The sequence below is a fragment of the Phyllobates terribilis genome, unplaced genomic scaffold (genome assembly GCF_046119375.1).
Source record: "Phyllobates terribilis strain yellow unplaced genomic scaffold, ASM4611937v1 Scaffold_9__5_contigs__length_417890890, whole genome shotgun sequence".
Lineage (NCBI taxonomy): Eukaryota > Metazoa > Chordata > Amphibia > Anura > Dendrobatidae > Phyllobates > Phyllobates terribilis.
In genome coordinates this window covers 119,237,514-119,259,681 of record NW_027362769.1, presented here as the reverse complement: position 1 = coordinate 119,259,681, position 22,168 = coordinate 119,237,514, and the positions used below count along the sequence as shown (strand labels likewise).

Below are 22,168 nucleotides of genomic sequence, written 5' to 3'. Positions count from 1 at the left end.
GCACGTCTTCTCAGACAGATAAGCCTTGGTTTCAGTATTTTTCTTCAAAGGGAAAATTAGGATTAAAAGGGACTTAAACTACCTTCCTTGTTTGTAGAGGGACAAAAATGGAAAAAAAATGTGTCATTAAGGAGCTGTTACTACAGTATGTCATGGATCAATCAATTCACAGTCACAGTGACTCTGCAGGTCCTGCACCTCCCTATTACTTGACTTTGTAGGTCCTGCACCTCCCTATTAATTTACTGTCTGCTCCTGAGGCCAGCACCGGAGAATCCTGACAGCATAGTTTCTGCGCTCTGTGAGGATTTACAAGTCTTCACTCACACAAAGTCACTGCACACTTAAGCCCCAAGCTTGGACAACCCCTTTAAGTGCCTTAAATACATTTTCTCTAAGTAATATCAGTACTGTCCAGTCAGTGGTGGGTACAGCTCTTCTATTTAGAATATTATCTACAGTAAAGTAACACTTTGCTGCTATTATGATTTTTTCATGCACTATAAAGGGACATTTAAAAAATTAAGTGGAGGTAATTTAGGTGCTGATTTTTTGTTGTTGTTGTTTTTTTGTATACCGTATATTCCGGCGTATAAGACGACTTTTGAAGACTGAAAAATCTTCTGTCTAGTCTGGGGTCGTCTTATACGCCGGTAATGCTTTTGAACTTTCAGAAATTGACATGCGGGGATACTCTGGGGGTGTTAATAAGCTGCCGTGGCCGTATCCCTGCCATGTCGGAGGGAGTTAAAATACGGCGGCGGTAGGTCCAGACAGTCAGCGCTTCTGTGCTGAAACTGACACATCGCTGCGTATTCCCAGCTCCGGACACAGCGCAGGACTTCTGTGCCGACAGCTTTCACTTGTCACAGAAGCGCTGCGCTGTGTCCGGAGCAGGGAAGTTCGCATCGCTTCTGTGACAATATATGAAAAGCCGGCAATTCAGCAGCGGCATAAGCCGGCACCCGACAATTTAGAATAGAAAGAATAGAGCATCACACATAGATTAGATAGATAGAAACATGTCAGTCACATATATATGAAGTACAGTGACAGTATTGCTTACTGTACTTGTCATTTAGTGTAAAGGATTTATTAAAACAAATATTAGTGTTTTCATGCACCGTCTCTTTAAAAAAGCCGGCCGGCAATTCAGCATCTGTACCCGACAATTTATAACAGAAAGATAGAGCATCACACATAGATTAGATAGATAGAAACATGTCAGTCACATATATAAGAAGTACAGTGACAGTGCTGGTTACTGTACTTGTCATCTAGTGTTAAAATAACGGATTTATTTAAAAAAAAATTGGCGTGGGGTTCCCCGTAATTTTAGTCTCTAGCGGAGGTTAAGCAGACAGCTGGGGCAGATGTTTGAAGCCTGGGAAGGGGGTAATACCCACGGAGCTTCCCAGGCTACTAATATCAGCCCCCAGCTGAATACCTAGCCTTTACTAGCTATTAAAATGGGGGACCCCCCCAAAAAAATGACGTGGGGTCCCCCCTAATTTAATAGCTAGCAAAGGCTAGACAGACAGCTGGGGGCTGATATTAATAGCCCAGGAAGGGAGCCATGAATATTGGCCCCCTCCCAGGCTAGAAACACCAGCCGTCAGCCGCCCCAGAAATGGCGCATCCATAGGATGCGCCAATTCTGGCACTTAGCCTCGCTCTTCCACGCTGCCCTGGTGCGGTGGCAGGGGGTAATAGGGCTGGGGTTGATGTCAGCTTATAATGCCAGCTGACATCAAGCCCAGGTTAGTAATGGAGAGGCGTCTATAAGACACCCCCATTACTAACCCCATAGTAAAAGTTAAAAAAAACACAAACACCCAGAATAAAGTCCTTTAATTGAAATAAACACACAATTCTTTATTGTTCTAAATTAAACCATACTTACCATCACGCCCATTCCAGCTGAAGCCAACGATCTCCTGCAATAAAAGTAAAATAATAAAGCAACCTCATCCTTACCTCTCCATGGTTCCCAGGACCGATCCAGCTCTGCTACATTCACATGACAGGCTGGACCGCAGCAGAACGCTGCCATCCAGCCTGTCATCCCGCAGACACTGAGAAGCGCAGGCATGCTTGCGCTCTGCAGTGTCTGGCTGTGACGGCATCCAGATGAGCCGACAATGAACTCAGCTCACCTCCTGGACGTCCGTCACTGACAGCGTGGGAAACTTCTACTGCGCATGCGGGGAGCAGGAGAATTTTCCCACGCTGTCAGTGACGTGCATGAGGTGAGCCGAGTTCATTGGACATGATCTCGGCTCATCTGGATGCCGTCACAGTCAGACACTGAGGAGCACAAGCATGCCTGCGCTTCTCAGTGTCTGCGGGATGACAGGCTGGATGGCAGCGTTCTGCTGCGGTCCAGCCTGTCATGTGAATGTAGCAGAGCTGGACCGGTCCTGGGAACCATGGAGAGGTAAGGATGAGGTTGCTTTATTATTTTACTTTTATTGCAGGAGATCGTTGGCTTCAGCTGGAATGGGCGTGATGGTAAGTATGGTTTAATTTAGAACATTAAAAAATTGTGTCTTTATTTCAATTAAAGGACTTTATTCTGGGTGTTTGTGTTTTTTTTAATTACTTTACTAGAAATTCATGGCGGTCATGTCTAATATTGGCGTGACCCCATGAATTTCGGGCTTAAGGCCAGCTGATAATGCCAAGCTGGCCTTAACCCCTTTATTACCCAGTGAGCCACCGCACCAGGGCCCTGGATGAGTTGGGTACAGCGCCAGAAGATGGCGCTTCTATGAACGCGCCATTTTCCGGGGTGGCTGCGGACTGCAATTTGCAGCGGGGGGGGCCAGAAAGCTTGGGCCTCCCTGCGCTGCAGATTCCAGCCCCCAGCTGCCTAGTTGTACCTGGCTGGACACAAAAATAGGGCGAAGCCCCACGTCTTTTTTTTTTAATTATTTCATGAAATAATTAAAAAAAAAAAGGGCTTCCCTATATTGTTGTGTCCGGCCAGGTACAAATAGGCAGCTGGTGGTTGGGGGCAGCCCGTTCCTGCCTGCTGTACCTGGCTGGACACAAAAATATGGCGAAGCCCACGTCAACATTTTTGGGAAAAATGAATTACAAAATTAATAATAATTTAGGGACTGCATCTTTATTAACCCCTCAATTGTCATTTAGTGTTAAAATAAAGGATTTTTTAAAAAGAAAATTGGCGTGGGATCCACCATCATTATAGTCTCTAGCGGAGGTTAAGCAGACGACTGGGGCAGATGTTTGAAGTCTGGGAAGGGGGTAATAACCACGGAGCTTCCCAGGCTACTAATATCAGCCCCCAGCTGAATACATAGCCTTTACTAGCTATTAGAATGGGGGACCCCCTCAAAAAATGACGTGGGGTCCCCCCTATTTTAATATGTTTATGAGTGACAGTTTTCCTGCTATATACCTGCATGTCATAAGAATTTAAATTAAAAAAAGGACCATGTTAAATTCAAATCTGTTTTTTTTTAATTTTTACCGGTGTTTGGTATGCGTTGGAAAAGGGGTAGTCTTATACGGTGAATATATCCTAAACTCTATATTTTAACAGGAAAGTAGGGGGGTCGTCTTATACACCAGGTCGTCTTATACGCCGGAATATACGGTATTTTACTCTGAAACTTCAAAGCTCCCTCTAGTGGTGTGGTGACTGCAGGCAGCCTAATTTTTATTATTTAAGACAATATCTATGCAAGGAAACGACTACCATAAAAATACATTATGAAATTAAGCATCACATAATTTGGGGCCTATTTAAAAATAAATACATACTGATGTTAAAAGGATAAACACTCACTTTTATTCAGACATTTAAATGGTACAGAAATAATAAAGAGGAAGGTATTTGGTACAGTGCAAGCAGTCCATTGGGTAATGGCAGGTGCAATGTATGCTGGCAAGTGAAGCAAAAAAAGGTTCCAGCACCTATAGTGCTGGCAAAATGCTGATGAAAAGGGACCACCCACTGAAAAGAATGGATGGTAACTTACAAAGTAGGAAAATTGGGACAGTTCCTGAATAAGTTAGAGTGTTATGTGCAGCAAAAGCAGTTCTAACTTGTGGTGAATAAGGGCAGCAAGATGGTGGAACTAGGGCAATCAGTTTCTGATCATTTTACATTGTGCTACCTTCTTTTAGTAAACGATCATAGATCTTCTAAACTAAGGTTGGAAGCTCAGAAAAGTAAGTTTTTACACTTAAAAATCAGTAGTTTTAGCAGCCAAGTCTCAGATACAACCTGAGCTCAGGCCAAAAAGAGGTTAATAATCTGTGATCTCAAGATCAGGTAATAAGCCAAAATGCCAACAAGTGCAGCTGAATACATGACTCCGACTGTCTAATTCTAGCAGACAAGGTTTTATTGATTTCCTTGGAGCAAAATGCGGTATACGAGCTACATGAAATCTGTGTGTTTTCCTTCAGAAGAAAGAACAGGGTATGAATGTTATCACGCTTTTATTTAACTCTAATACTTGTGTTGCAAGCTTTTGGGGTGATTTCACAGCATTTAAAGGGAATCCGTCAGAAGATTTTTGAAATGTAATATGAGAGGAACATCCGTGATGTAGGGCTGAGACCCTGATTCCAGCGATTTGTCACTTGCTGTTCTGAATGCTGTCTTTTTGATACAACTGTTTTTCTCTGTTGCTGATCTAGCAGCTCTCTGAATGCTGAGCTCTGTATAACCCTGCCCACACCCAGGGGCGTACATAGAAATCACCCCCAAAAAAAGCATATTTGTGGGGAAGGGGGGTCATAGAAGAGCATATCTCACAACTCTGCAACCCTTACAAAGTAAATTTTCCTACTACTAAAGTAACTAGATTCCCCTTTCATTGCACCTATAAAGTATGATGGTAACAGAAGCGCCCCCCAAACACAGTATGATGCCCCCCCCACAGTGAATTCGTCCCCAGTACCCTCCACACGCACAGTATGATAACCCCACTGTACACCCCTTCCGCCTTCGAAAAGTATGGTGACCCCCAATACAGTATAATGCCCCAACTGTGACCCCAACACAGCCATCCATACAGTATAATAGCCCCAGAATGACCCTCTAAGATGCGATTACAGGGGGGAGCAGGAGGCGGAGCTGGCATCAGGACCCCCTGACTCACGGGCCTCATAGTGGTTGTGTGGTCTGCCTCCATTACCCACACCCCTGATTGGTAGCTTTCTGTGTATACTGTGCATAGGCAGAAAGTTGATAATCAGTGAAACACCGATGTTACTTATTATTTATTTTTTTATGTTTTGCTTATATAGCTCCTTCCTATTCCGCAGCGCTTTACAGATATTATGATAAAGATTGTGAGCCCCATTGGGGACAGTGATGATAATGTTTGTAAAGCGCTACGGAAAACGATGGTGCTATATAAGCAAGTAAAATAAATAAATTACAATCGCTGTCCCCTTTGGGGCTCACAATTTAAAATCCCTATAAGTATGTCTTCAGAGTGTGGGAGGAAACTGGAGGAAACACGGGGAGAACAAATTCCTTTCAGATGTCGTCCTTGGTGGGATTTGAACCCAGGACACCAAAGTAAAAGTGTTAACCACTGAGCCACCGTGCCGCTCAATGTGTGAATTCTTTCATATCACATTTTGCAAATGTTATTTATGCAATGTACTGGTATGCAGCAACCTTTTCTAAACTAATTGCTTTACGTACTTCAGAAATGTAATTAAAATGAATGTCTCTGCAAAATGACTACAAGCCATACTCATTTGTTTATTTAATTCCTTAATCACCAGGCATTTTCTCAATTTATATGATTCAGCCATCTGCAGCTCCCTGCTTGAAAATGATCGCTGTGCTGTTTTTGTTACGTGGTCAACTCTGTAGAAGCAAAGCCATAAAAACAATGGGAAGGGAAAGACTAAAGATACAATATATGAAATAAGGTAGAAAGCAGATCGTAGCAGGAGATATACAGTGGTGTGAAAAAGTGTTTGTCCCCTTCCTGATTTCTTATTCTTCTGCATGTTTGTCACACTTAAATGTTTCAGATCACAAAACAAATTTAAATATTAGACAAAGATAACACAAGTAATCACAAAATGCAGTTTTTAAATGAAGGTCTTTATTATTAAGGGAAAAAGAAATCCAAACCTTCAGGGCCCTGTGTGAAAAAGTGATTTCCCCCCTTTAAAACATAAATTATCTGCGGTTTATCACATCTTTGGGAAGCGGAGTTCAATTTCCCTAGCCACACACAGGCCTGATTACTGCCACACCTGTTCTCAATCAAGAAATCACTTAAATAGGACCTGCCTGACAAAGTGAAGTAGACCAAAAGATCCTCAAAAGCTAGACATCATGCTGCAATCCAAAGAAATTCAGAAACAAATGAGAAACAAAGTAATTGAGATCTATCAGTCTGGAAAAGGTTATAAAGCCATTTCTAAAGCTTTGGAACTCCAGCGAACCCAAGTGAGAGCCATTATCCACAAATGGTGAAAACATGGAACAGTGGTGAATCTCCCCAGGAGTGGCTGGTCGACCAAAATTACCTCAAGAGGGCAGCGATGACTCATCCAAGAGCTCACAAAGGAACCAACAACAACATCCAAAGAACTGCAGGCCTCACTTGCCTCAGTTAAGGTCAGTGTTCATGACTCCACCATAAGAAAGAGACTGGGCAAAAATGACATGCATGGCAGTGTTTCAAGATGAAAACCACTGCTGAGCAAAAAGAACATAAAGGCTCATCTCAGTTTTGCCAGAAAACATCTTGATGATCGCCAAGACTTTTAGGAGAATACTCTGTGGACTGAAGAGACAAAAGTTTAACTTTTTGGAAGGTGTATGTCCCATTACATATGGTGTGGAAGTAATACAGCATTTCAGAAAAGGAACATCATACCAACAGTAAAATATGGTGGTGGTAGCCCATGGTCTGGGGCTGTTTTGCTGCTTCCGGACTTGGAATACTTGCTGTGGTAAATGAAACCATGAATTCTGCTGTCTACCAAAAAATCCTGAAGGAGAATGTCCGGCCATCTGTTCATGACACGCTCTTGGGTTATGGTGTAGGACAATGAACCAAAACACAACAGCAAGTCCACCTCTGAATGGCTTAAGAAAAACAAAATTAAGACTTTGGAGTGGACTAGTCAAAGTCCTGACCTTAATCAGATTGAGATGCTGAGGCATGACCTTAAAAAGGTGGTTCATGCTCGGAAACCCTCCAATGTGGCTGAATTATAACGATTTTGCAAAGATGAGTGGCCAAAATTCTTCCAGAGCGTTGTAAAAGACTCATTTCCAGTTATCGCAAACGCTTGATTGCAGTTGTTGCTGCTAAGGGCCCAACCAGTTATTAGGTTTAGGGAGCAATCACTTTTTCACACAGGGCCCTGTCGGTTTGGATTTCTTTTTCCCTTAATAATAAAGACCTTCATTTAAAAACTGCATTTTGTGTTTACTTGTGTTATCTTTGTCTAATAAATGTTTCAGATCACAAAACAAATTTATAGAAGTGTGACAAACATGCAAAATAATAAGAAATCAGGAAGGGGGCAAACACTTTTTCACATCAGTGTATAAGCAGGCTGGGGTTGGAAGCGTCCTGCACATTTTATAGGAAATAGCATATAGTTTTGTATTTAATTCAAAGGGAGTTTCTACTCATGTAGCAGATTTTAAAATAACAAAACAAAGCATTATTGCTTCTGTTCTTCCATCATTGTCCAAGTCTTCCACTGGTCACTGTACAGCTGTCCTGGCTGTACACACATGTGACCACTGCAGCCAATCACTGGCAGCATCAGTAGTGTGATGGTTACTACTGCAGCCGGTGATTGGCTGCTGAGGTCACATGTCTGTACAGCCAGGGCAGAAAGTGCAGGGAACAATGGCAGTGCTGGAAGAAAAGCAGCAAGGTTCTGTAAGGTGAATACTTTACTTTTTTATGTTATAAAGGACCTATCACCCGATCAAAATTCACCAGTTTTTGCACTTACACTTTGACACTACTTATTTGTGAGTTTTAAAGTACTGGATGGAGCAACTCAATAAATTTTATGGTGCAGAACAAAAAATGAAATATACATGTTATAAAAACTTTGTATTTTTTACAACAGAAGGTGATGGAAAAGCATAAAAACGTTTAATATATGCCTCATACATTTGGATTCGTCTAGAATAAATTTAGACGCACTGAATGCAGTTTACTAAAAGTTTACAAAGACTTTGACAGATCTAGCAACTAGAATTTTTCCAAAATGCTAATCAATGCTTAAAAAAAATGTAAAAAAAAATAATTTATACAACGGGTCTAGCATATGACAAAAAATAATCAGCAGTGCAAAGCTCTGTATCAAAACGGATTTCTGTTACATATCTTGGTGTCAGCTCATATGTGAGCAAGGACAAAACTTTACTTTTGTTTCCAGATTAATAAAGGTGAACTTCGAGCTGCGGAGCATATTAAAATTCCAATAAAGCAAAAGGTCTTTCAGTTCTCAGCTGCGCATTACACCTTGTCTGTCACTCATTTCCTAATTTGTCTAATAGATTTTCAGGTCCAGACACGTAAGCCAATCTCAGAGTTAGGACGCTGAATACATAATATATTCTTGTGTAGAGTAAAAGAATGATTGTCTGCTTTATACATTCAGCATCCAGCGCGGACTTGCTGGGAAGTGCTAGATACTGAGACACGGTCGGCAAAAAAATTTCATCTTTTTGGCAATTTAAAGTCTGCGAAATAGCGGAAATGTGATCAGATATGCATCAGACTCTGAGAAATGATGCACAGATATATCAGCATTTCATGCATGTATTATATACACTCACCTAAAATTAATTTAGAAATGTGAGATTCAAGATAATTGGCAGCAGAGACAACCCCTGTACTGTCCATACGCAGATTTATGGATCCCCTCTAGAGCTGGTTCCAATCACTATGCAGGAACCGGTCCATCAGTAATCTGAGGCCGCTGGATGGAAGTCCTGAGAACTGTCTTTTATGTGACAGCATCCATGGCTTTTCTTATCATTAGCTGGCATGGCAAGATGTCACGCCGCAACGATGACTTTGCCCTAAGTGAAGAAGAGCCGCAGATGCCGCAGTATAACAAGTGGTTCTCAGTACTCTTGTTCAGAGGCTACAGATTACGGATGTGGCCGATGGAGCACGCTCTGCAAATCGATTCACATCAACTTTAAGCCCCTATAAAAGCCAAAGAAGAGACATACAAGCAAACAGTGTCCCTTGCTCTGATGGACTGAAGACATCCTCCTGGATGGACCATTCCTTATTTTAACCTTTATGTAATACATTTCCCAGCACTGGCTGTTTCAGGTGAAATATAAGGCAAATATGTTGGAAGCTGGACCTGTAGAATCTACTTAAAGGAGTTGTCCAGCCTAAGGGGGCAGACAGACAGCCGTATTTCTCATGTGAGGATCATATCACAATGCATGGACTGGCCCGGCACCTCTCCTGACCTGAGTGTGACATCATGATGTATATCTATGCATCTGTCAGGCTCAGGACATGAGAAGTGCCGGGCCAGTCCGAGGATTGCGATGTGATCCTCGCACTAGAAATACGGTCATCTGTCTGCCCCCTTAGGCTACAAGTTGCAATCACTCAATGTGACTGCAGACTTGTGAATCTGCACTTTACGCTGTGAGGATTCTCCGAAGCCGGTGGCGGGAGTGTAACCACAAATATGTCATCTGCATACATGCGGTCACATACCAACTAGATGGACGCGGCCTCACTCACTACAAGTGTATTGAGCGAGGTCAGGCACAGTCTAGTCGGAATGTGGCCGGAAGTATGTAAATCGCATACGTGTGATCACATAGCCGCCTGCTCCCGGTGTCGGCATCAGAGAATCCTTACAGCAAGCAGTGCAGATTCACAAGTCGGCAGTCTTGGGCTAGAACATCTAAACAGATAGAATATAGGACTAAATGAATATAATAGCCAGGCTATATAGGGTGAGACATTCCTAGATGAGGAGACATAATTATCACACCTGTGTAAGACGGTAGTGGAGCAAAGCCATACTGAGGGTGTCAGCGCAAGATATGATAACCATTAACCATCTTGTCACCACCAATAGACTTTAGATCCACCATGATGGAAAAATGAGGTGACAATCTTATGAATAGCCAGAGGCGCAAATGACATATAGGGATCGATTAAAATTGATACCTTACTGAACATTTATTTTGATTAACTATCGGCCCTCTGTGAGTGTACTATATCACAGCAGAGAGTTAATGGCATAAATCAAATATCTTACACTAAAGTCCTATGTTTAGGATATTGGTTATTAATTTTGAATACTGGACAGATTTTAAATAATTTAATAAAAGGTTATTTTTTATATTACTCCAACTGGATTAGACTGTGAAACCTTCTGTAGTTATTTTGGAGCCCAACAATTGAACTATATAAAGCAGTGAAGTTATTGCGCTGCTTCGTTTAATAATCTATGTTCTCATGTAAATTTACATGAAACACGCCAATACTCTCCCTTTTTTAAATACGTCATGTGTCCATTAAAAACTTTGTAGCACAGAGACATCTTATAAATATGTAAAGGAACGAGAAGCCTCAATATGAATGATAAAAGTAAATAAGAGAAAACATCTGCAGAATCTGGTAGACTATTTCCCGCAAAGAATAAACAGATTTATTACATTCCAATCTCTTCCAATTTCATTTTAGAGACAGCCAAAGGGGTGGGGCTTAGATAATGGGTGGAGATTAACATACTTTCCTTCCCATTACAAACAGATCATGAGGGTGTTATGGTAAATATTTATACTTTGCTTTGATTATTATTTTAGACAATTAAATATACACATATAGCTTTTATCATTTTGCATTTTAATATTAGCTTTATAAGTGTTATTCGTAAAAGCAAATAACCTAAGGCGTATCTAATATAGAGCTGTCTCTGTATTAAAGCTTTACTTTGTTTCTGAAAGTATAGTAAACTAGATATAGCCAGTTTCTAAGGAATTTATACATAATTTACGACTTTGTTATTCCCATCTTAAATATCTTCCTTTTTAGGTAATATCTTGTAAGCCATTCCCACTTTCCTTATCTTTGTGGTTAGTAATAAGGTCTAAGGGGTAACATTATTCCTTGTGGAGAGTGACACACCGGCTCTGGGATGCCAAAGTAAGGAGGCTTATTCACCGTGCAATGCTCCTCTGGGAAATTTAATATGCAAATTGCCTCTTCAGAGAAAAAAGAGGACTTTTACTCTATAGTGCCACCTATTGGAAGCAGCAATCCTACAAGTCACAATCAACTCTTTAACGAGTCGATTCTCATTTGGATATTATATTATTTGTCATATTGCACGACTCGTTAAAGGGTTGATTGTGGCTTGTAGGATTGCTGCTTCCAATAGGTGGCACTATAGAGTTCAAGTCCTTTTTCTCTCTGAAGAGGCAATTTGCATGGTTAGTAATAAAAACGTGTGACTGGGCATCTGAATGGAGACAAGTCTGCGACACAGACAGAATTGGTTGTGTTCTCTTGTCTCCGATCGATCGGCCCCCTGATTTGATCAAAACTGGCAAACGTGTGAAACCTCTTGAGGTTCTCCTAAAACTTTCCATACAGGTTTCCACATCAAGGGGGAGGCTCCTTCTGCAGCCACATGCCTTACAGCCAGACACAGGATTATTAGCAAAAAGAAAAATAGCTGAGATCCTGAGACACATATACAAAATAATCTTGATGTATTTCTTAGTCTTGATTACAATATGAGACAAAATAGAGTCAAAGGAAAGTTGGAAAGCTATGTAATCTGCGGACAGCATGAGGTAGGGGTTAAAACACTGAACTCAACGATTTGTCACTTGTCTGTCTGTGTGATGTTTACTTAGACTGAATGTTTAATCAACTTGTGATTAACATTGCTGTGGCTAGCTGGTTCTCTGAGCCCTGGCCCGATCCACCAGCTCACTGTCTATGGACATTGTATATACACAGCCTGGTGTGGGCGGGGTTAGCTTTCTCAGCTCTGCTGTATTGCTAAATCTAAAAACTGTGATTGTGTCAGAACGGCTGCACCCAGGAAACTATGTGATGCATCGTTGGATTCAGGGTCTCTTTGCCTACATTACGCTGCTCTCACATGAGGTAGCAAAAACCTGCTGACAGATTCCCTTTAAGCAGTTGTCCAGGGATGAGATATTGGCACTGCGACCGATCAACTGTTAACAGATCCGGCAGCCATCAGAACATCACAGCTCCACACACTGTATAGTGGCCTTTCTTAGGTACTGCAGCTCAGCTACCATTGAAGTAAATGTGATCTGAGCTGCATTACCCGGGAACAGTTATTATATAGTGTACGGCATTATGGTTTCCAGCTTTATATGTACATCAGGCAGTAGTAAAAGACCTTGTATCAGCTGATCATGAGGGTACCGGGTGTCAGACTCATTGAAGCAAATATAAAAGACCGATCCTATGGGATTGGCATTGGTATGTTAGATCTGTAAAACACCTTTACTCCCTGTCACTCTCAACATGCAAATTAAACTACTTAAACATTTATATGGAGGACTTAGCCCCTATAAAAAATATTGCTAGCACTGTACATTTTAGTGTTGCAATTGCAGATAAATTAACTTTTATTTCATATGCAAATAAGAGCGCTTGGGTGCATCTTTGACGGGACCAAAAGCTCAGTGCACCAGTACGCCTTTTGATTTTCATATTGAGCACTGTGCCTTATCTTATCTAGGTCTGCAGTTGTGCCATACTCCTTCCATTTTTAGTTGATTGATTAACAGTGCTCTGTGAGATGTTCTTAGCTTGGGCTACTTTTTTAAAACCTAACTGTGCTTTACTCTTCTCCACAACTTTATCCCTGACCTGTCTGTTGTGTTCCTTGGTTTTCATGATGCTGTTTGAGCCCTAATGTTCTCACACAAAAGCTTCACTGAACTGCTGTAGTTATACTGAGAATAAATTACACACAGGTGGACTCAATTTGCCAGTTATGAGATTTCTGCAGGCAATTGGTTACTCAGGATTTTATTTAGGGGTATCGGAATACAGGGGGGGCTGAATACAAATGTGCGCCACAATTTTCAGATTTATATTTTTAAAATAATTAGAAAATCCTGTATCATTTCCTTTACACTTCACAAATGCTTGCTCCTTTGTGGTGGTATGTCACATAAAATCCCAAAACAAATACATTTAAATTTGTGGTCTAATGTGAAAAAATGTTCACGGGGTAGGAATCCTTTTTACAGGCACTGCATATATGCTTATAAATAGAGATAAGAGAACCTGAATGTAAAAGTTCGGGGTTCGTAGCGGACAGTTAGTGCCCGGTGCTAAACACCGAACGAGGACTTCTTCCGGAAATCTGTTGCAATTTTCAGAGTTCCGGGGGAAGACAGAGAGATTTTTTGCAGATCCAAAGTTCGGGTCTCCGTTGTTCGAGTTCTGGTTCATGTTCGGGTACATTTCTGGTACCCGAACCAAACTTTGGACTAAAGTTCAGGTCGGGTACAAGAACCCGAACTTCCACGGGTCCGCTCATCCCTACTTATAAACATATATGTAATTTTTCTGTTCACTGTTAGCTATCAGCTATTCGTTGAAGTCAGGAGCTGCACTTCACACTTTGACAACACCCTCTCTGAATCCGCTCACTTGCTACACTTCTGTAGAGCGAGTGGTGGCCGCAGGCAGGAGGACCCAGGGATCACAGCGCACCCGCCCTGACACTGAGCACTCCGCTGGGCCCCACCTGTGTCAGTGCGCACGCGCAGGAACACATACTTGGGTTTAAGCAGCGCTTGCTCTTGCAAAGCGAGAACTGTGAAACAAGGGACAGTGCTCAATGCGCAAACTGGAGGGCGTAAAGGTGCACTGAGCTCTCGGTCACTTCAAGGGTGCACCAAAGTGCTCTCATTTGCATATGAAATAAAAGTCAATTTATCTGCAACTATAACAATGAAATGTACAATGCTAGTATGATTTTTTTATTTAGGCCAAGTCCCCTATATAAATTTCCCAAGTAGTTTAATTAGCATTTTGGGGGGTAACTTCCTTTAAGGGTTCTCATAAATAGTGTATTCTGCAACCAGAGCACATAAGCCGGAGGCTGCACTTCTCAAGATCATAGAAAAGTCACTGCTGACACTATGCACAGGAGTCTACTGACTACAGTCAGTGAACTGAGATGAAGTGCCCTCCACACTTCATAACCATCCCAATATGTCCCCGCAGTCCGCCTTTGTGGTTGCCTTGATGAGGACATCGCTCTAAAACTCAGCTCCTATTAGACAGTCACAATGTTCTTTTAAAAGGCGTATGTCATTTCTTCCACCATCGCTGATCAAATCTCCTGGTGAAAAATGTTCTAAACATGAATCTTGTAAAACAGCCATACTTTATTCCTGCCAGAGTCGGACTGCTGGAGTGTGAAAGAAACTCATTAAAAATCTCTTACTGTGATCCCACAAAGAAGAAAAAACACATAATGAAGTATTCAGCAAGCCTACAGCCACTTTCATGTATGACAGCAATTAATCTTGACAATAAGTCATCAGAGAGTATTAATCCTCGTCACACTGAGATATTCAATAAGGGTAAAAAAAAAAATACCATATGTATCTTCCTATTACCCTGGCTTATAGGACAAGAACCAATAGTGACAAGTAGCTTCCAATGTGCTCAGGAATGACAATGGCTTCACGTTGTTGCTTTTGTGACACATGGCAAGGATATTTAGATTTTTATAAAATGCCGAAATGTAATCTCCTGTCGTAATGTCAGTGGGAGAGCTTTGCTCATTAGAAACATAAAATAGATTAAATGGAGATGAAATGCTATTATCTGTGCGCTAACCTCAGAGGAACTTGTATACAAAGCCTCTTTTCCAAAAACTGAAGGTATTCAGAGGGGAGAAGACCCCATAGTAAAAAATAATACCGGAACCCCTGCTTGTAATACATTCACTTCAACACACCTTGATAATCTAAGGAAGAATTTTGAGCTACCTTAAGGCCTCTTTCACACGTCCTGATATTTCTGGTACTAGAAGAACCAGTACCGGAGACATCCGTGCTGTGTGTACCTGTACGGCATACGTGTGCCGCCCGTGTGCCGCATCAGGATCACACGTACCAGCACCTGGGAATCAGAGGTACAATTCGCACTGTTCCCAAGCACCGGGTGCTGGAAGCATCTGTCATCATTGTCCCCTGCTTGCGGTGCGATCAGCGTGAGCAGGGGACAATGTTGAGAGTAGTATTCTGCTCTCTAACAAGTGTAAAAATAAGAATGAAATTAAAAAACTCATTATACTCGCCTGTCCAAAGATTAAATAATCCAGTGTGCCATGTCATAATCCATCTAACCGACATTTCTTCATCAGCGTGTGTGGTGTCCTGTCACTCGGTGAGCTCAGCGCAGGTCAAGGGCCCGCTTGCTGCAGCAAGTCATCTTATCCTGCTCCTCAGCATGTGTGGTCACCTCAAGCCTTGCATGCTGATGCAGAAATGACGGTGATATGTATTACGGCGTGGGACATTGGATTATTTCAACTTCGGTCAGGTGAGTATAATGCATAAAGGTGACGTGATCCATGTGTCGTCAGTGTGCAGGACGTTTTGTGGCCCGTGCAAAAAACGGACATGTTTTTTGGTCACAGACACATGGTCCGTGTAAACACACTGACATGTGCGCAGACCGAATGGGTCTATGTGTGTAAGTGTCTCCAGTACGTGTGAAAACTGGCACCACACATACTGGAGACATGGACGTGTGAATGAGGCCTAAAGGAGATGTCTCATAATCTTAAATTCAAGAAACTTTGCCATTTACTTGGTATTAAAAATCCTCTCCGTTCTCAAAAGTGCTGGGGTCCTGGGTTCAAATCCCACCAAGGACAACATCTGCAAGGAGTGTGTATGTTCTCCCTGTGTTTGTGTGGGTTTCCTCCGGGTTCTCCGGTTTCCTCCCACACTCCAAAGACATACTGATAGGGAATGTAGATTGTGAGCCCCAATAGGGACAGTGCTGATAAAGTCAGTAAATTGTCTGAATTGTAAAGCGCTGCGGAATATGTTGGCGCTATATAAATAAAAAGATTATTATTATAAAGATTATTAAAAGTGGACGGATTCTTAATTTATTGTTTACAGCTCATTTTCTAGGTTTTCGGCCACCACTGCAGTCTATCAGCATTGGCTGGTCTCCTAGGCAAGGAGCGCAGTGCTTACAAGTAGGGATGAGCAGACCCATGGAAGTTATTGCAAAGTTTAGTTTGGGTACCAGAACTGTACCCGAACTTGAACTAGAACCCAAACTCCATTGAAAACAATGGGGACCCAAACTTTTGAGCTGAAAAATTAATTCTCTCTCTTTTCTTCTCTCCCCTCTCGGAATTCTCTGGGAACTCTGAACATTACAACTGACTTCCGGCAGTAGTCCGTGTTCAGTGATCAGCGCCGGACACTAACTGTCCGGTACGAGCCCTGAACTTTGAAGTTCGGGTTAGCTCATCTCTACTTACAAGCTCTTTTCAATGGAGTTTGCAAACGCTGCTCTGATGCTGACCAGATTACTGTGCCCCTGCACTCCTCTGATGCTGCAGAGGTAAAGCTGTTTGATCCGAACTATCTGCTGCTGATCCGAACTATCAGTTAATCAACGAGTCTACTATTCAACAATATAAGACAACTCCTTTAATCCACTGGTATTGTGACATTAAAAAAAAACTTTTTACATATAAAAGTGGTTACTTTTAGTTCATAAAATTATTCTTTCATTCATTTTCAGACCACTTAATATGCAGTTTGCAGTCTGATCCTAGTTTCAGATTGTTTTCTTCTGAGAGTGTCTCTTCCAGTAATATAGGTTGGATGTGAGGTCTGTGTGTATCCAGTGCTGATGTTTTCACTAGCTTATACATCAGCACAACTTCTGTCTGACACTTATTTTGTCTTCATGCGTTTTCCTTCTTATTCTTATCTATAGCTTGTTTTCACTGCCCTACCTGAGACTAAACCTACTTTTGCTTTTGTCTAAATTGGATTGATATGTATAACTGCTCCATTCTGCTATCTCTCACACTGAGATAAAGGAGAGGGAAGAGAAAAGCGAGCCATCAGAACCTATTAGGAGCTTCGATGGATTTGTAACATTTTTGCAAAGCAAGTAGCAAAATGGTAGAAAACTTTTAATGAAGACTATTTAAAATGTTATATTGAAGACTGCATTTATGAAGCAAATAAACAATAGGAAAAAATCCCTACAATGGTTTTATTAGTAATAATATCTGAATGCTACCTTGCTGGTGCCACCAAAAGAGATACTTACCCAAGAAGTTAGTTAGAGTCCAACCCTTCAATGAGCCTTGTAACAAGAGAGTGGGCATTAACCATGAAGATACTTATTTGCAACCAAAATAGGGATATTAGCCAAGCAGGACACCCATCTAACAAAACTGTTCTGTTTCTTTCCAGGACGGAGCTAAGTTGAATATGTTTTCCTTCTTATCAGTAGCCTGTTTCGCTGCCCTCCCTGAGACTATAGCTGCTTTCTCCTTTTGTCCAAATTAGGTTCCTCTATATAACCCCCATCTTCTTGCTATCTCCTAAACTGAGATAAGGGAGGGATAAGAAAGGCGAGCCATCAGAACTTATTAGATACAGAGCTAAGAGTTTAATGTAATATATTATGAAGGTGCAAATACCAATAGATAGAAATGGGGTCATGAAGGGTCAACTGTCTACAGAGGGCAACCACTGATATTGGAGCAAACTCTCATTAAAAAATCAGCCGATGAAACGCGACGACAACTCTTCAGCCTCTTTATAATTTGTCATGTGTTATAAACAAACTTGTCTGAGAAAGGACAGCTCCATATCCATCAAAGACTGATTCAGAGGGCTCGACTGACACTACTATAAATGAGCAGAATATCAAGTTAAACAAGTCTGAGACTCTGATGGCTGTAAACAGATTTGTCCTCAAAAAAGGCACAGAGAGCATCCATCAAGACGAAATGTTACAACTCACTATTCCAAATGTTATATTATAGTCTACCAAAACATTTCATTATTAGTGATGAGCGGACAAGTTCCGAGAGTTTCCTGAGGGTGCTCGGGTATGCACCGAGTATCGCGTGTGCTCGAGTGACTTGTTCGAGTCCCCTCGGCCGCATGTTTCGCGGCTGTTAGACATCCACAAAACATGCGGGGATTGCCTTACTTTTGCTTGAATTTCGTTAAAAACTCCAACTCTTCTTGATACCAATCCAATATTGTGACAGGTCACTGAAACCATCGACAGGCTACAAACAGAATAACGTCTGCGTGACCCCCACAGACGCATATAACAAGGACAGACACAGAGAGAAGAGGGCCCCTGTGCAAGAACAGTACATGGGCCCGTTACAGAGCAATAAAGTGTCTGTGACAGAAGCTGCCTGCTGCTTCGGAGATGGAAGATGGCCCCCTTACCTCTAGCATAACCAACTCGTGACAGAGTATTATGAAATCATGTTTTGTTTTTTGTTTTGTTTTTTACAAGCGTGGCATCTCAGGATATGTACAACGAAGAGCAAAAGGAAGAAAGGACACATCTGTAGGTATGAAGACCGGAGATGATGCAATATATAGACTTATAGGTTAATGGCAGGTAGTCATCTGTCTCTTGATACACTCACTGACTATGAGTCTATGAGATGTTGAAAAATTGAACTTTACTGATACTGGACTTACACTAAGACTTCATGCCTCCCTATGAGAAGAAAACTTGTATGCCCCCTTATGGCCATCACAGAATCTCCACCATGGCCCATGATTATTATTTTTTTCCTACCCCAATAATGATATCCAAGCATAATTACCGCCAGCATCATTACTTGTTACTACATAGGCCAGCTCCAAAGTTTCCTCCATAGTAAACAATCTGTTAAAGCTATCACCGAAGAGTCAGGTCGCTTCTCGCCTCCATTTCTATAACCATTCCCATCCCACATTTTCCCATGAAAAGTAGACAGATTCATTCCTTGGAGCAACTTACGTGAACAAGCATCTGGAGGAAAAGTATTTCTTACCTTAGTCTAAGAACAAGGTTAACAGCAGATGAAGATCTGTTGTCTGGATGGCTTTCATTGGATTGTGCCTAAAGGACAGAACATGTCGGTGATGTCAGAGAAATATGGTGATAAGGTTACAGAGCAAAGACTATGTCATATGACGGAGCATGTCCAATATTGCCGCACCCTTACCTCTCAAAAAATGACGACAGATGGAACAATTACCGCGACACCTACACATTTTTTACCTGCTTTTGGTCTTTTTTTCTATTTCCCATCTTTTAACTTTTTCTTTATTTTTGTGAAAGTTTACATTTTTCAAAAAAGACTCAATTCAATCAACTGCTTGAGACATATTATATATCATAATTTATACTGAGTTTATTATTCAACTCTTAAGCGGCATTATTAAAGGGAATCTGTCATTAGGATTTACCATTAGAAGGTATTAGGACTGGAGCACTCCCAATACCCTCTTTAACAATGCTTGTATTACTTTTTACACACGTACATTTAACATTTAGGGCTAAGTTTAATTCTCCCTGTGTCACGGCGGTAACTTGCATGCCTCCTCAGCGCCACCCTACTATCTGTGGTCACCACGCGAGCTCTCTTCGCGTCAGGCCGGCTCGCAGAGTTTTATCTCTTGCAGCACTTCTCAGCACTGCTGCACCTGAATGTGTTTTGATTTGGCTTTAGGGAGGCATGGCCGGTCTCTACAGTAATTTAACCCTGCTGTGTCCTGCAGAAATTAGGTTCCTCGACATATCCCTTGCCAGCAGGTTCTTTATTGGGCAGCTCCTCCCACCACTCCTGGCCCAAATGTTGGTTCCTATTAAGTTTGCCTGCTAGTGTCTTGTTTGTGCTTTTGTTTCTCCTGTTTTTGACCTCAGCTGCACATTCTGATCCTGTGGTGCCTGCCCTGACCACGAACCATCTGACCATGCCTTTGTCTTCGCCCTCCTGTACCACATACTCATACCTCTGGTCAGCTGTTGCAGTCCCAGGGACTGCCATGCTGTGGTATCTTGTGTCTACCGGCAGCCCAGCCTATCCTCATCATCGGAGGCTCTAGTGAAGACTCGGTAGACACCTAGTCACTCCCCTCCAGGGTAAGTCCGGCCCGTGGCGCTGTGGGTCCACACCCACCAGCATTACATCCTGTCTTCCTGCCTGTGGTTGCCGGACTAGTCTGGGACCATTGTCAATCAAGGTCACTGAAGGTTGGACATCCACAACTGTGTAACTAACATCCTGGAGTGATGTTAGTTACAGGGCTCATAATAAAATTCCATACCCATCCACGCACCCACCCCACTGACAGCTTAACTTTTCTTTCCTATTCGGGGAGAAGAGTCAAACTAGTCTGAGTGCGAAGTTCCACTAAGGTTACAGACAGGGTGGCTACCGGGAGCAAGATGGGCTCTCCCAAATTATCAGCAAGGGTAGACCACCAATTCTGGTCTCTCGCTGTGGCCTTCTGGTCTGATGGGACAGGGAAAGGTTTATGTGGATCTCTTCTCCTTTTGGAGTGGACCGTGATAGACTGCACACTTGGACAGAGAGCATGATCTCAGGGCAGATCTTATTATTAAAAGAAAAAAAGAGAAGAATGGCTCTCTGCTTCCATATACTCAGATGCTTTGAGCATGTATTTATTACCATTTCCATACTCTATCATTACACTTCTATTCATTCACTCACAGTTGCATTTTCAGCCATTAAAAGATCATGAAGTCATGCCGCGCGGCTGGTTGGCGATTACCTGAGTATCCTGTAGATTCAGATTTTGCAATCTTGTTTGTGTATTGCTGTCTGTAGACATCTAAAAGCGAAGAACAAAAGAATATTTAGGTTGGTGTAATAAATATATTGGGTTATGCTGTTTGACAGGCAGCAGAAAAAATAATAATTTCCATTATTTCTATTCTAGCTGCAATGCAAAAAAATATTCATTACAGGTCTGGAGCAATTCTCTGCAGACTTAAGAGGATCTCTGACATGACAGCTATATTTCTGAACAGGACACATTCTGTATCATTATGTGTGTGCAATAATGAAAGAGTGCAACAAGTCCCTGCAGTTGGGAACATTGGACAAACTAATACTACTCCTTAAAGCACTCTTGCCTACTTTCTACAGATAGTACCCAGGAAAGGACCAGAGTTGTGTCACAGTGCTCTGAAAATTTTCTGCATTGACCACACTCAATACTTTCACACTTACAGTCATGGCCGTAAGTGTTGGCACCCTTGAAATTGTTCCAGAAAATGAAGTATTTTCCCAAGAAAATTATTGTAATTACACATGTTTTGTTATACACATGTTTATTTCCTTTGTGAGTATTGGAACAACACAAAAAAAACTGAGAAAAAAGGCAAATTGGACATAATTTCACACAAAACCACAAAAATGGTCCAGACAAAATTGCTGGCACTTTTCCAAAATGGTGGGTAACAACCTTGTTTCAAGCATGTGATGAGCATTCACACTCACCTGTGGCAAGTACCAGGTGTGGGAAATATGAAAATCACACCTGAAACCAGATAAAAAGGGGAGAAGTTGACTCAATCTTTGCATTGTGTGTCTGTGTGTGCCACACTAAGAATAGAGAACAGAAAGAGAAGAGAACTGTCTGAGGATTTGAGAACCAAATTTGTTGAAAAATATCAACAATCTCAAGGTTACAAGTCTATCTCCATAGATTTTGATGTTCCTTTGTCCACGGTGCGCAACATAATTAAGAAGTTTACAACCCAGAACACTATAGCTAACATACCTGGACGTGGGCGGCAGAAAAAAATTGCTGAAAGGTTGCAATGCAGGATAGTCTTAATAGTGGATAAGCAGCCCCAATCAAGGTCCAAAGAAATTCAAGCTGTCCTGCAGGCTCAGGGTGCATCAGTATTAGCGCAAAGTATCCGTCAACATTTGAATGAAATGAAACGCTATGGCAGGAAACCCAGAAGGACCCCACTGCTAACTCAGAGACATAAAAAAGCTAGACTGCAGTTTGCCAAAATGTACAGTACAGACCAAAAGTTTGGACACACCTTCTCATTTAAAGATTTTTCTGTATTTTCATGAC

General features: G+C 41.7%; 1 protein-coding gene across 3 annotated transcripts in view; it reads right to left on the bottom strand.

Moving 5' to 3' along the window:
• Positions 1 to 22,168, bottom strand: part of STK39 (serine/threonine kinase 39) — a 438,417-nt gene that overhangs the window by 200,542 nt on the left and 215,707 nt on the right. For all 3 annotated transcript variants that reach the window (XM_073647007.1, XM_073647008.1, XM_073647009.1), the window contains exons 13-14: positions 20,846 to 20,905; positions 19,099 to 19,166 (exon numbers count right to left, since the gene is read on the bottom strand). In XM_073647007.1, the coding sequence (XP_073503108.1) occupies positions 19,099 to 19,166; positions 20,846 to 20,905 (128 nt within the window). The remainder of the gene's footprint in view (positions 1 to 19,098; positions 19,167 to 20,845; positions 20,906 to 22,168) is intronic.